General features: G+C 48.2%; 1 protein-coding gene across 2 annotated transcripts in view; it reads left to right on the forward strand.

The window, feature by feature from the left end:
* The window catches only part of MASP1 (MBL associated serine protease 1), a 109785-nt gene extending 94704 nt beyond the window's left edge, over nucleotides 1-15081 (forward strand). For both annotated transcript variants that reach the window (XM_081007476.1, XM_081007473.1), the window contains 6 exons: nucleotides 4139-4273; nucleotides 6925-7038; nucleotides 8494-8679; nucleotides 9722-9789; nucleotides 11516-11615; nucleotides 13209-15081. In XM_081007476.1, the coding sequence (XP_080863602.1) occupies nucleotides 4139-4273; nucleotides 6925-7038; nucleotides 8494-8679; nucleotides 9722-9789; nucleotides 11516-11615; nucleotides 13209-13399 (794 nt within the window). In that variant the 3' untranslated portion in view covers nucleotides 13400-15081. The remainder of the gene's footprint in view (nucleotides 1-4138; nucleotides 4274-6924; nucleotides 7039-8493; nucleotides 8680-9721; nucleotides 9790-11515; nucleotides 11616-13208) is intronic.
* The last annotated feature ends 477 nt before the right edge of the window (nucleotides 15082-15558 follow it).

A 15558-nucleotide genomic window follows, 5' to 3' on the forward strand; every position in this document is an offset into this window, starting at 1 on the left:
CTCTGTTACATATTTAAGAGATGTTACGCTGTTTGCTATGGGTTTTGTATTCTGTTTTGTAGCATTTTTACTATTTTGTATTACATTCCTTAGCAGAAAAGAGAATAAAGTTATTGTACCACATACCAAACTCTGCAAATCGAGAATTCCATTCAGGGCACTTCATGTTAGAAATCAGTGTGTTGCACCACTGAGTAATGCATGGAGTTTTCACAGAATCATAAAATTGTAGAGCTGGAAGGGAGCTCCATTTTAACTAAAGCATCCATGACAGGTGACCACCCATAATTTCCCAAGGGAGTCCATTCCACTGCTGAATGGCTCTTACTATCAGAAAGTTATTCCTGATGTTTAGTTGTAATCTCCTTTCTTCTAACTTGAATCCAGGTCCGAGTCCGACACTCTAACCATTATACCCCACTGTCTCCCATGTTGAGGTTGGGGCTTTTCAATCTCACCCAGGGCCGGATTTAGGTTTGATGAGGCCCTAAGCTCCTGAAGGTAATGGGGCCCTTTATATGTCCAGCTGTCCTTTGTCAACAACAAATTGTCGCTGTTTTTTGTGTTGAATATATGCTATATGGTAATTTATGGACCTCATAGGTATCTCAAGCCATTTGCACATAACAAAATAGGAGCCTGTTGTTGTTGTTTAGTCGTGTCCGACTCTTTGTGACCCCCTGGACCAGAGCACGCCAGGCCCTCCTGTCTTCCACTGCCTCCCGCAGCTTGGTCAAACTTATGCTGGTAGCTTCGAGAACACTGTCCCACCATCTCGTCCTCTGTCGTCCCCTTCTCCTTGTGCCCTCCATCTTTCCCAAGATCAGGGTCTTTTCCAATGAGTCTTCTCTTAAAATAGGAGCCTACACAACACAAAACACTGTTGCTGTATGTAGGTTTTATTTTGTTTGTTTTTTATCTTATATTTTGGAAACGTATATCCAGGTTTTCTTTCCTTTAAATTTTTTGAGGGCCCCCAAGAGAGAGGCGCCCTAAGCTGTATTCTTTATCTTATATGTAAATCCGGCACTGGTCTCACCAGCAGAACCAAAATGGCACTCCCAACAGCGCAGCAAATTGTCTCACCACCCCCCTCACTATCCCCACACATGCCAGGATGCGGGAGAAACTCCCTTTGGGGGTTCAATACGAAGCCTGAAATCAGATTCCCAATTAGTCAGACTTTTTATGCAATTACAGGACAAAAGAGACCGAAAGAATCTCTGAGAGCATTGCATTTACACACACCCTATATAGGAAAAAAATTGTGTCCTCTGCTCCCCTACTATGGTCTTGACCTTTAAAGCCCTTTGTGGCTTAGGGCCCTTGAATCTTCGGGATCGCCTCTCCTGGTCTGCCCCGCAGAGGACCTTAAGGTCCATGAATAACCATAGTTTAGATGTCCCGGGCCCTAAGGAAGTCAGACTATCCTCCACCAGGGCCAGGGCCTTCTCAGTGATGGCTCCAACCTGGTGGAATGCTCTGTCTCATGAGAACAGGGCCCTGCAGGATTTAACCTCCTTCCGTCGGCCTGTAAGACAGAGCTATTCCGCCTGGCCTTTAATTTGAATTCAGCCTGATCTTTTATTTCCCTTCTCTTTCCTCTCCCTCCCCTTTTATAAAGATTACCCGCTCTGGGATCCCACAGCTAATTCCCCCCTGGTCTCCACGCTGGCCCAAGTAGGACCAATTCAGCCAGCTAGCCCTGGGGATTATCTAATTGATTTTTGAATTTTGATTTTTATTGTTATTCATGTTTTTATACTGTATTTTATGCTGCTTTTATAATTAAGTGTTTTAAAGTGATTTAAATTTGTTGTTAGCCGCCCTGAGCCCGGTTTTTGAACCGGGAAGGGCAGGGTAAATATATATATATATATTATTATTATTACTATCTCTCATCCAACCACAGTCTTCGAAAACACTTACTCAACCCAAGTTTTTTTGCCGTACGTGCCGAGCCCCCCTTGCACCTTATCAAGCATTGTTTTTCAGCCCTTAGGCTCCACCGAAACTGGGGTTTTGCAGAATTCCTACCTCACCGACCCTCCAGAAACATCCAGAGGGGACACCCCAGGAGCTACAGATAATACTCTGTGTTGCACTTGCTTCTGTGTTTTGAACACTTGACGGCCAAATTGTTGCCTCTTCCTTCTTAAAGACCTTGGTTGGCTACCAAAATGCCAGAAATTACCCAGTTTAAGGAAGAAATGTGGTTTGGGGAAAAGAGGGTGGGAAACGGAAGACAGTTGATCACAGGTGCTCTGCAGGTGGGCAGGGAGGGTGAGACTTGGAAGCAACAACCCCCCACCATAGCTGTCAACCGTCCCTTATTTGGTGGGAAAGTCCCTTATCCCAACGCCGTGTCCCACTGCTGTTCCTTATTGATGATGTCCCTTAAATTTCCCGGGTTTCAAAAGAAGCAGCTCCTCTCCCTCCCTCCCTGCCGGCCAGGGAGGAGGGAGGCTCCAGCCGTGTTGCTTGGCTGCGTTGCTCACCCTATAAGGAGTCTAAGAACGACTGGGGGGTGGAGCTTGCATGCCTTGTGCCAATCAAATCGGCTGCGTTGCCTGGGGACTCGCCTTTGCTCAGCGCTTCCCAGCGGAGAGGTGACGGTGGTTTTCCTTGCTGCATCCCCTTTGCCGGGTTGCTGCGCTGTGAGAACCACCACTTGAGGCTTTGCTTGGCTGCTGGCCGGGTGTGCTGGTCCAGGGGGGAGTTTACTGTGGGGCAAGGTGCAGGACCTTAGTCGAGGGTCAGCAGACAGTCCTCCACGGGCGAAGCGGCGTCCACAGTGAGGAGCCGGGCAAGGACAGGAACTCTGGGGGAACAGGACTGGATGCTGGCCGAAACAGCTCTTCAACGACGTTGCTCCCGCAACCTGGGACCGGGCTGACTGGCCTTTATCTTCTCTGAGGCCAGGGGCGGTCCCGGTCCCCCAGGTGACCCGCCTCTCCTGGCCTTAAGGCGAGCACTCATCCTGGGAGAAACCAGTTCCCTCCGCCTCTCTGCCCTGAGCCTCTGCAGCTCAGGAGAGGCCGGTGGGTTACTGGACCCAGGGGGAGACTCACTTTCTCCTGACAGGGCTGAGAGAGGCGCACCTGTAGGCAATGCGTCCTCAATCGCCCCCGGAGCCAGAGTGGATTCACCTGGTGCCTGCTCCTGAGGATCCGGCACAGGTGCAGGCGCTTCAGAATCAAGGCCCTGCCCCAGCTCAGCCGGCCCTGGAGGTGGGGACTCCTGTGCAGGCTGGGATTCCTCCGGTTCAGCCTCTGAATCGGATTCCCAGGCCATCACACCGGGCTTTCTGCCTTTGGCTTGGAGGGGCTCAGAAGTTGAACATACCTGGGCCCCTTGGAAAATCCCTTATTTTGGCTGCTGATCCCTTATTTTCGAGGCTGCTGGTCCCTTATTTTCAAATCTGTAAGTTGACAGCTATGCCCGCCCACCCCAATAATGGTGAGGGGGAGCAATAATTGGGAAATCACGGGAACGTTCATCACACCAAGAGGCATCCATTGCCAACCAGCCTTGGAGGAAGAGAGAAGTCAGTGCACTGGGACTTACGTATTTATTGCAATTCTATCCAATCTTTCCTCCAAGAAGCTCAAGATGGTGTACATGGTTTTCTCTCCTCCCTACAACCGTGCAAGGTAGGCTAGGCTGAGAGGCATTGATTGACCCAAGGTCACCCAAATGGCTGCAGGGAGACTAGAACCCCAATCTCCCAGGTCTACAACACCATACTGTCTCTTGCTATTCCGGTTGTGATTTTTAAGGGAGGTACCAGCCACTGAATTATCAGGAGATGAGAATCAGGTGTAATAACACCAGGGTATTTTAAAAAAAAAAAAATTAAAAAGGTATGCAGCCATTTCTCATTACAGTGGCCCAACCGGAACTCCGGGTACCAGCTAGTAATATGGTCTCCACTTCCTTGCATCTGTGCAAGGGTTAAACCTCAGCCGTCCTCCCCCAACCTTGCCCTCTTTGTCGGGTCCCAGAGGGATGGGGTGGCTGCCAGCAGATCAGAAAGACGTGAGTTGCAAGGGCTTGGACTCGATGACCTTCCAACTCTGCAGTTCTATGATGGTATGATCTCCTCCTCGCTAAATCCATCCTTTCTCTTCTCTTTCAGTGTGTGGGAAACCCCGGTTCTCCAGGAGTCTGCTTGCTCGAATTGCCAATGGACACTATGCCCAGAGAGGGATCTCGCCATGGGTCGCCATGCTGCAGAGGAACGGGCGCCCCTTCTGTGGGGGGTCCCTCCTAGGTAAGGACCTCTGGAGGGGCATCCACTCTTGCATGTTGAAATATACTCGGAGTTGAGAGTGGATTTCATGCTCTTTATTCAGCTCATAGTGGTGTGGAGGAATGGAAGTTCCCCCAGAATGTCTGCCTTATATACATTATTTACAAAATGGGCCCCACGTGATTGGCTAATTCCGGGATTCTCCTGTAGACCAATCAGGTTGCGGATTCCCTTCCACCTGGAGCTGGATTGGGTGGCTCCTGTGGACCAATCAGACTGCTGCATTCTGAATCCTATTGTTCTAGGACCAATCAGACTGCTGCATTCTGGATCCTATTGTTCTAGGACCAATCAGACTGCTGCATTTTGGATCCTATTCAACTCAGTACATAACACATGTCTAGACCCCGCAACCACCCACTCGTTGAAGAATAAAACACACCAGGACACAGATGTTAATGTTAATGTTATTGGGCGAATTTTGGCCACAACTTTATTGATTACAGAATGTGAGCGGTAATTGGCTTAGGCATTGAATGGACCAGACTATATCTGACTCCTGCCCACTGCGCAGGGAGTCTGGTAAGGGTAAACCACCAGAAGGGGGAGCCCCGTCGATGCAGACCAACTCAAGCTTTCCCAGGTGTTCTCATCGGGGTTGTGTCATGGCCCTAGCCCCCGACCGGGCTTCGGACAAGAACCATGCCCTCAAATTCCTTTAACAGAATACCTTAAGCTTGGAGGGGCAGGTGATGGCCACCCCTCCTTTCCCCCATCACAAGGTCAAACAATGCCTAACCGCAGATCCTTACAAAGTTGTGACGATTGCTGCGAGGTAGGTGAAAACCAAATGGCCCGTGCCAGTTTTGCCAAGTGGAAAAATTCCTACCAGGCCCCTCAACGGCGACCAACCGAGGTCCATAGCAAGGCCAATGAAAACCTGCAAAAAGGGAGGGAGGGTGGGAGATTGAGGAAGCGAGCCAAGAGGAAGCCCTCCGGCTCGCGCCCTCACTTAAATGGTCCCGGCCACTCTCCCACCAGCCAGCAGATTGGCTGGCTGAGTGTTGACGCGGCTGGGATCCCCAGGGCAATGCGGGACTTTGTCTCCCGTCCCTGGGGGGAGTGGGTGGCCACGCGGTCCACCGCAACTCCTCCCCACCATGAAGTGGAGCGGATATCCACTTCGCCAGAGCACTTGAGAAACCAGCTTCCAGGTCTGAGACTTCCTACCTCTTCATTGGGAGGAGGCAGGCTAGGAATTGAGGCCATTGTTAAGTTGTGGGTGAACATATCAGACGACACAGCGATTCTTCAAATAGCTCTTGTTTATTCACAGGCCAGAACAGAACTGAACTGAAGGGTTCAGCCAGCCTGCTTATATAGAGCTCCAGTACAACGTAACTGTAACAACTTTCTGTAACTATCCAATCACTGAACGTCACTTTCAGTCCCTTATTTGCATATGTGGACCTGAACTATCTACAGTATCCCCCTGCTGGCCCAGGGTGAGAACTTCAGTACATAACAGGCATAATATCATAGAATGACACAACAATGATCCATCCATTTTATGATATAAATGCTATACTGGCATTCACAGAACCAGAGAAACTGTACGGGTAAAAGCGACCCCAGGTATCATCCAGACCAGCCTTGTGCAATGCAGGAATCACAGCTAAATAATCCCCGAGCACAAAACGTTGGACCTCCAGCCTAGAACTCCAAGAAGAAGTCAAATGAGGTTTCTCCTGCCAGATCGGGACAAAGATATCACTGCTTTAGTAGCTTCGTGTTTAGCCACATTTTTACCCGAAAGGGTTCCCAACGAACCATCCTTTTGGGGAACAGACAAGGTGAAGCAGAATATCTAAGTGCACACAATCACTGTGTGACCAAATAAATAAATAAATAAATAAATTTTTATTTATATCCCGCCCTTCCCAGTTCAGAAAACCGGGCTCAGGGCAGCTAACAACAAATTTAAAACACTTAATTCTAAAAGCAGCATAAAATGCATTATAAAAACATGAATAACAATAAAATTCAAAGTTCAGAAATCAATTTGGGGGAAATCCATCTAATAAGCATTAGATAATCCCCAGGGCTAGCTGGCTGAATTGGTCCTACTTGGGCCAGCGAGGAGGCCAGGGGAGAATTAGCTGTGGGGTCTCAGAGCGGGTGATCTTCATAAAAGGGGAGGGGGAGGGAAGAGAAGGGAAATAAAAGTTGAGGCTGAATTCAAATTAAAGGCCAGGCGGAATAGCTCTGTCTTACAGGCCCGACGGAAGGAGGTTAAATCCTGCAGGGCCCTGGTCTCCTGGGACAGAGCATTCCACCAGGTTGGAGCCATCACTGAGAAGGCCCTGGCCCTGGTGGAGGATAATCTGACTTCCTTAGGACCCGGAACCTCTAAACTATGATTATTCATAGACCTTAAGGTCCTCTACAGGACCCTTGACAGCTTCACCCTTGTTCCTTTCATTATCCCAGTGACCTGAAATGTTTTATACTGTGATGCCAAGAAAGGGATTTGATTTGATTTGAAATTTAATCCCACCCAACCTCTGCTTAAAAACCTCCAAGGAAGGAGAGTCTACCACTTCACAAGGGAGTCAAACAGCTCTTTGAAGACAACCATCATGTCACCATCTTAGCCCTTTCTTGTTCCCCAGGGAACAGGTGGATTGTGACGGCCGCTCACTGTCTCCACCATGAACTCGACCTGGAGAATCCTGTCCTCCGAAGCTCCGACGTGATCAGCCCTTCATCGTTCAAGGTGATCCTAGGTAAGCGAGAGGCGGTTGCCCAGGAGAGCAGCCTGTGTCTTAGAAATTCTATATTATAAGAACATGAAATGAGTCTGCTGGAACAGGCCAATGGTCCAGGTAGTTCGGTATCTTCTCCTCACAGTGGCCAATTAGATGCCTGTGGGAAACCTGCAACCGGGACCCGAGCATAAGAGCTGTTCTCTGGGCTTAGGGCCCTCGTATTTACGGGACCGCCTCTCCTGGTCTGCCCCACAGAGGACCTTAAGGTCCATGAATAACCATAGTTTAGAGGTCCTGGGCCCTAAGGAAGTCAGACTATCCTTCACCAGGACCAGGGCCTTTTCAGTGATGGCTCCGACCTAGTGGAATGCTCTGTCCCATGAGACTAGGGCCTCCTTTTGTTGGGCCTGTAAGACAGAGCTATTCCGCCTGGCCTTTAATTTGAATTCAGCCTGATCTTTTATTTCCCTTCCCTCACCCACCCTGAGACCCCACAGCTAATTCTCCCCTGGCCTCCTCGCTGGCCCAAGTAGGACCAATTCAGCCAGCTAGCCCTGGGGACTATCTGATGCTTATTTCCCCTAAACTGATTTTTGAATTTTGAATTTTATTGTTATTCATGCTTTTATACTGTATTTTATGCTGCTTTTATAATTAAGTGTTTTAAATTTGTTGTTAGCCGCCCTGAGCCCGGTTTTTGAATCGGGAAGGGCGGGATATAAATAAGAAATAATAATAATAATTATTATTATTATTATTCCTGCAGTTTCAGGAAGTGTTCAAGAGCAATAGCTCAGCGGCAGAGCTTCTGCTTTCCACACAGAAGATGCCTGGTTCAATTCACAGCATCTCCAGGTGGAACTGAGCACCTGCCCCGTCTGAAACCCTGGAGACCCACTGCCAGCCTGTGTTGGCAAAACTGAACTCAATAATAATAATTTATTACTTATACCCTGCCCATCTGGCCAGGCCTCCCCAGCCATCTCTGGGCAGCTTCCAACAGGATATTGAAAACACAATAGAACATCAAACATTAAAAACTTCCCTAAACAGGGCTGCCTTCAGATGTCTTCTAAAAGTCAGAAAGTTGTTTATTTCCTTGACATCTGGTGGGAGGGCGTTCCACATGGCGGGCGCCACTACCGAGAAGGCCCTCTGCCTGATTTCCTGTAACCTCACTTCTCACAGGGAGGGAATCGCCAGAAGGCCCTCGGAGCTGGACCTCAGTGTCAGGGATGGATGATGGGGGTGGAGATGCTCCTTCAGGTCTACTGGGCCAGGCCATTTTGGGCTTTAAAGCTCAGCACCAATACTTTGAATTGTGCTCGGAAACATACTAAGAGCCAATGCGGGTCTTTCAGGACCGGTGTTATGTGGTCTCGGCGGACTTAGGGTCATGATTCTGTAGAAGACAGCTTCCTGTTCCGGATACACTCTCTCACACTTCCAGCCTCTCTTTCTGACTTTCTGCAGGGAAACACAGAACCCAAAGGAAAGATGACACAGAGCAGGAGCTGCAACCCCAAACAATCTCCATCCACCCATCCTACAAGGCGGCCACCTTTGAGTATGACATCGCCCTGGTGGAACTGTCTGAAGAGGCTAGGCTGAATGATTACGTGATGCCCGTTTGCTTTCCAGATAGAGCCTTCCCAAAAGGTAAGGAGGTGGCTCCATCCTTCCACCAGACAATGTCAATTGGAGAAGCAGCAGCCAACCCTTTAAGCTGGCTCAGAAGCATTGATTAAGGAAGAACCTAAACCAATGCAGAATTACATTCCCATGGATTCTGAAAGAATCGCATCGGCTTGGCTGCCTGTTTGCTCCTGAGCCCAGTTCAAGGATGAAAAGAAGATGGAAAAGAGGGAGGATGGCAGAATGGCTTGTCCTTTTACCAGGTCTGGAAAGGTCTAGTCACATGCAAGAGGAAGGATGCTCCAGGCCAGGAGAACAGGAAGTTTCAACTGGCTGGACCAAACATTCCCTTGCATGTCCACTCTAGCAAAACAAGGAATGTTGTACTTGACTGCTCTCAGTGGATTGCATCCCACAGTCTCCTGGAGGTGCACAGTAAGCACAAAAGGTGAGCTTTTTAGCCCCTGTATGCTCCAAAACTTAGGAACCCTGAAAACACCAGATATTTCAGTTCCAAGGGAATGGCATGCAAGTTCTGTTTTGAACGATCAAACTTCATGGAAATCGCAACTTAAGCCCTTCCAAAAGGAGGTATCAGAGGTGCACAGTAAATGCTAGATCTAACTGAAAGGCGACATATAGAGATCTTCATTGGTAATTTTAATGCATCCAGGGGCACCAACTATGGGTAGCCCAGGGGGGTGAGGGCCCCCCAAAACTTTCAAGGAGGGTGCCGGGCCTCCTCCAAATTCCACAGCAACCATGAATGCACAGTGTCATGTGCTCACCTCACTTGCGCACACCATGGGCTGTGCTCGTGTCACACACGCAAGCCGCACAGCATGCACATGGGACATTGGCGCACCTTGCAGCATGTGTGCACATGGAGGGCCAAAGGTGCTTCACACCTGCAACAGGTGTTTTTGAGCAGTGGGAAGGAAAGATCACCCTAGGAGGGTCTGGTTCGCTTCATCAGACTGCAAGGAATGACACATCCTACTTCCTCTCCAGGTCACCTCCCGAAAGGTAATACAATGTCTGTCTTCTTCTTTTCCCCTCCCACTAGACACCATGGTCATCGTCAGCGGATGGGGGAAGCAGTTCCTGCAACGTCTCCCAGATGCCCTGATGGAGGTGATGCTCCTTGTCATTCATTTCTGTGTACATCTGAGAATGGAATGGAATTGCAGTGTAGTTAGGGAGCAGGCGTAGACGTCTCAGTCTGAAATATCCTCGGAGTCGAGTGTGGATTTCATGCTCTTTATTCAGCTCATTGTAGTGAGGAATGGAATGTTTCCCAGAACTGTCTGCTTTATATACATTATTTCCACAATGGGCCCCACATGATTGGCTAATTCCGGGATTCTCCTGTAGGCCAATCAGGTTGCGGATTCACTTCCACCTGGAGTTGGGTTGGGTGGCTCCTACAGACCAATCAGACTGCTGCATTCTGGATCATATTGTTCTAGGACCAATCAGGCTGCTGTATTCTGAATCCTATTGTTCTAGGACCAATCAGGCTGCTGTATTCTGAATCCTATTGTTCTAGGACCAATCAGACTGCTGCATTCTGAATCCTATTGTTCTAGGACCAATCATACTGCTGTATTCTGAATCCTATTGTTCTAGGACCAATCAGGCTGCTGTATTCTGAATCCTATTGTTCTAGGACCAGTCAGACTGCTGCATTCTGAATCCTATTGCTCTAGGACCAATCAGACTGCTGCATTCTGAATCCTATTCTTCTAGGACCAATCAGACTGCTGCATTCTGAATCCTATTGTTCTAGGACCAATCAGACTGCTGTATTCTGAATCCTATTCTTCTAGGACCAATCAGACTGCTGTATTCTGAATCCTATTGTTCTAGGACCAATCAGACTGCTGCATTCTGAATCCTATTGTTCTAGGACCAATCAGACTGCTCCATTCTGAATCCTATTGTTCTAGGACCAATCAGACTGCTGCATTTTGGATCCTATTCAACTCAGTACATAACACAGTCGTTGCCCCCTCTTTCCATTTCTTCGTATGATGAGGGGAGCACAAGCTTGACACTCAAGGATTGTTGAGTTGCAAGGGGCCCCAATGGTCAACAAGTCCATTGCCTGCAATGCAGGAATCACAGCTGAAAATTCCCTAGCAGATGGCCACACAACCCAACCCCTCTGGAAAACCATCCAAGGTAGTCCGTTTCACTGTTGAACAGCTCTTACTATCAGAAAATTTTAACATTAAGTCAGAATCTCCTTTCTAGCAATTTGAATCTGCTGGTTTGGGCCCTACCCTCTGGAGCGGCAAAAAAAACCCCCACAAGTTTCCTCCATCTTCCCTGTGGCAGCCCTTCAGACATTTGAAGCTGGCTATCATGTCTTCTCTTCTCCAGGCTAAATATACACAACTCCCTCAACTATTCCTCATATGGCTCAGTTTCCAGACCCCTGGTCATCTTGGTCACCCTCCTCTGCACCCATTGCAGGTTGTCAATATCCTTCTAAAACTGTGGACACAGGGTTCTAGGTGTGGCTTGGCCAAGGCGGAATAGAGTGGCACTTGTTCCTTAGTCATCCTATGGACCAGAATCCTATGAATAATGGGATTAGCGAATCTATGGAGTCTTTGGAGAAGGTCCATAGCTCAGGGGAAGAATATCTGCTTTGCAGACAGAAGGTCTCAGGTTCAGGTGGGGCTGGAAGCGATTCCTGCGTGAAACCTTGCCGAGCCACTGCCAGTCTGTGCAGACAATACTGAACTAAATGGACCAACAGTCTGACCTGGTAGAAGGCAGTTTTGTGTGTTTCACAAAGGAGGACCATTCAGGCACATTATCCCAGGAGTCATTTTTTTGTTCTGTGTTGCAGATTGAGATCCCACTGACAGATCACTCAGTGTGCAAAGAAGCCTATCGCAAGCTGCAGAAAGTTGTGACGGGAGACATGATCTGCGCTGGAGAAAGACAAGGTGATTCTGAGTAAATGTGCAATTAATTGCTGCCGTTTTGAATTTTATTGTGTTATTACATTCCTTGGGTCTTTCTACTCTTTTAAAATATATTTTTAATTAAATCTTCAGTTTTACATTTTAGAATATTCATTTAAACAACCTTAAAATACTAGTGACTTCCCTTCTTCAATGTTCCATGGTTCATTTTGCAAACTGTAAATCCCTGCATATTTTACATAAACTAAACCATTCAGAATTCCATTCTTACATCCGTCAAAACTTATTTACACTGTTGAATTTATCTTAATGCTGCCGACGTTTTCAAATGTACACAATTTCCACCCCCACCCCATATATTCAATAAGTATTTTCCAGTCGTCTCTAAACGTGTTCTTCTTGTTCTCTTATTCTATATTGTTGGGTCCGCAAGCTGCGCATATTCCATCAGTTTGAGCTGCCATTCTTCTTTGGTTGGGACCTTGCTCATTTTCCATTTTGGAGCTAGCAAAAAAGGGCCTTTTTTGACACCTGGGAATTTCAGTCTGAATTATCCCCCCACAAAAAGGACTCTGTTTTTCCCCAAAAAAGTACTTTTAAACATTTTTTTTTTCAATTCATTGCAGATCATTTCCCAATACTCTTTTACCCTTTTACAAGTCCACCTGTAGCCTTTCAGACCTTTCCCATTGGTTGGGTGCGCATTGCTCCCGGGAGGGAGGAAGGAGTCAATAGACACCGAGGGTTGGTTCAGAGAAAGAGTTTATTTCTGCTTTCCAGATAGCAGAAAGGCACTGCGTGATCAGTCACAGCAAGCACACTTAAAGAGCAGTTACATACAGCTTATATCCCCTTCAGGTCCCCTTTCCCCCTCCCCAGGAATCCAGCCTCATGAGTTTGTACACGTAAGTTACATCCTTGAGCATGAACAGAAATTCCTGTTTCTGTACTCTTATCTTGGGGTAAAAAGGTCACCCAACTATAGGAGTACTCCTGGCGCCATCCCCGGGCGCAGGGGCTGACAGGCCTGTCTTGCAAGGTCTGTGCATCAGTGTGGTCAGGATAGTTACAACCTATAAGATAAGACCCAGATCTGTCATCCCGTCTCCACTCGGAACTGACAAGGCCATCCATTAAGCCTTCATGGACTGATAAAGGAGAAGGCTTTGTTTATACGGCTGGGTTTGTGTTATACAGCTCAAGCTAATGGATTTTAGCTAATGGATCCTTGAAGAAAGAAAATCGGGAATTTTGGGGCCCGGTTCGGGTGACTGCACAGTCAGGTTTGGGTAACTTGTTCCTTCACACCAGAGGTCTTTATACCCTAGTTTCTATATAGGGTTGGGGGTCACTGGGGATGAGTTCATGGAACCAAGGAGAGTCAATGATCACTGTGCCAATCGTCCCCTTTGGGGCAGTCGTGCATGATTTAGTTGAGATTCCTGCGGTGCAGGGGGCTGGACTAGATGACCCTCAGGGTCCCTTCCAACTCTACAATTCTATTATTCTGATTCTAGCTCCTGTTCTGCACCTTTGCAAACTCCATGTAGAACAAGTGGCTTTTCTGGTCTGAAAGATGCTCCAGCCATTATTGTTTCTCTCTTTCTCACGCAGGAGGAAAAGACGCTTGCCAAGGGGACTCCGGCGGCCCCATGGTCACTCTGAACAACCAGACTGGCCAGTGGCAGCTCATAGGGACAGTGTCTTGGGGCGATGGATGCGGCTTGAATGACCGCTATGGAGTGTATTCCAACGTCCTGCTGACTCTGCCTTGGATTAAGCAGGTCACGGGAGAGCAATACTGAAGTCTCCCAACCGTACGAAGAACCCAAAGCAAAAAATAAATAAATGAGCATCTGCCGCATTTCAGAATCTTGCTGCCTCCAAAAAGGCTCTCCTGGCTCTCCGTCAAAGGGCGCCCCTGGTATTAGACCAGGGAGAAGCTTGCCCGTTGATTTTCGCCTTGGGCACGTGGATGAGAAAGGCCTGGCCTGGATTCTACATCCTGCTGAACTGAACTCTGCTCCAATAGCTGATGCTGACCTGCTTCCCTGGGTTATTTGGTGATGGATTTGACTTTACGGGGACCCAAAAAGCCTGGATCAATGTGGTTTGGGGCGGTTTGGTTTGCGAAAACCTTTAAAAATTGTGCATATCTTCTGCAGCACACAGTCGTGCTTAGAAAGGAAGTCTGTTAACTAGGACTCAAAATAAATCTCAGGGGAAATGCATGGCGTGGCAGCTGGAGACCACAGCTGTCAACCGTCCCTTATTTGGCGGGAAAGTCCCTTATCCCAGCGCTGTGTCCCGCTGCTGTCCCTTATTGATGATGTCCCTTAAATTTCCCAGGTTTCAAAGGAAGCAGCTCCTCTCCCTCCCTCCCTGCCAGCCAAGGAGCAGGGAGGCTCCAGCTGTGTTGCTTGGCTGCGTTGCTCACCCAATAAGAAGTCTAAGAACGACTGGGGGGTGGAGCTTGCATGCCTTGCGCTGATCAAATCGGCCGCGTTTCCTGGGGACTTGCCTTTGCTCAGCGCTTCCCAGCAGAGAGGTGACGGTGGTTTTCCTTGCTGCATCCCCTTTGCCGGGTTGCTGCGCTGTGGGAACCACCGCTTGAGGCTTCGTTTGGCTGCTAGCTGGCTCAGAGGGGCTCAGAAGTTGAACATACCTGTGCTCTGAAAATCCCTTATTTTGGCTGATGATCCCTTATTTTCGAGGCTGCTAGTCCCTTATTTTCAAATCTGTAAGTTGACAGCTATACTGAAGATTCATTTGTGGTGGGGAAGGATTGCAGCTAAATGAAAGCGCACGTTGTGCACAGGTGGTTTTTAATTCAATCCCCCATCATTTCTAGCCAAAAGCACCTTGGGTACCAGGCCTGCAGAAGACTCCTCTACCTGAACCCCCAAAGAGCTCCGGTGAATTGGAGCAGACTGGGATAGATTTGCCCAGTGCCTAACAGGAGAGAAGATGTCCCAGATCTGGGGTGGAGAACCTGTAATGCTGTTGGACTCCAACTCCCATCAGCCCAAGCCATCAAGGCCAAAAGTCAAGGATGTTGGGAGCTGGAACCCAGCAAGGTTCTCCATGCCTGGAACAGACAGAAGAAAAAGGCAGCACCCAAAAATCTCAGGGACTTGCTGGAAACACCACTGTTTCGTTTTGGCATTGTTTTAAGTTAAGACCTGCTTTTGATTTACTTTCTTTTTAGCACTGAGGACTTACATACTCAGGGCTTTTTGTAATCCTCTCTAAAATGTAATTAAACTTCTGCAACAAGATAAACCAAATTCTGCAGCCTCCGCCAATGATGCAGATGGAGAAAATGCACGATTTGCCACCCTCTTGAGTCACATAATGTTTACCTTCTGTTAGTGCCACATGGCACTGACACCCCACCCTCCAATGTCTGCAAATGGTGCACTGCAATCCTATGCACGTCTGCTCAGGTCTAGACACCCTCCCCCATTAAATTCAATTCCACAGGTAATTGTGTATGCCTGTTGTCTTTGTCCATGGAGTTTTCTTGGCAGGGATACTGGAGTGGCTTGCCGGTTCCTCCTCCAGGTGGATCACGTTTGGTCAAAACTCTCCACTATGACCTGTCCATATTCGGTGCCCTGCCCGGCATAGTTCATAGCTTCTCTGAGTTATTCAAGCCCCTTCGCCACGGCAAGGCAGTGATGACCATAAAGAAGGCTGATCGCCGAAGAATTGATGCTTTTGAATTCTGGTGCTGGAGGAGACTCTTGAGAGTCCCATGGACTGCAAGAAGATCAAACTAATCCATTCTTAAGGAAATCAGCCCTGAGTGCTCACTGGAAGGACAGATCCTGAAGCTGAGGCTCCAATACTTTGGCCACCTCATGAGAAGAGAAGACTCCCTGGAAAAGACCCTGATGTTGGGAAAGATGGAGGGCACAAGGAGAAGGGGACGGCAGAGGACGAGATAGCTGGACAGTGTTCT

This window comes from Podarcis pityusensis (assembly GCF_964106645.2).
Source record: "Podarcis pityusensis genome assembly, chromosome: 5".
Taxonomy (NCBI): domain Eukaryota; kingdom Metazoa; phylum Chordata; class Lepidosauria; order Squamata; family Lacertidae; genus Podarcis; species Podarcis pityusensis.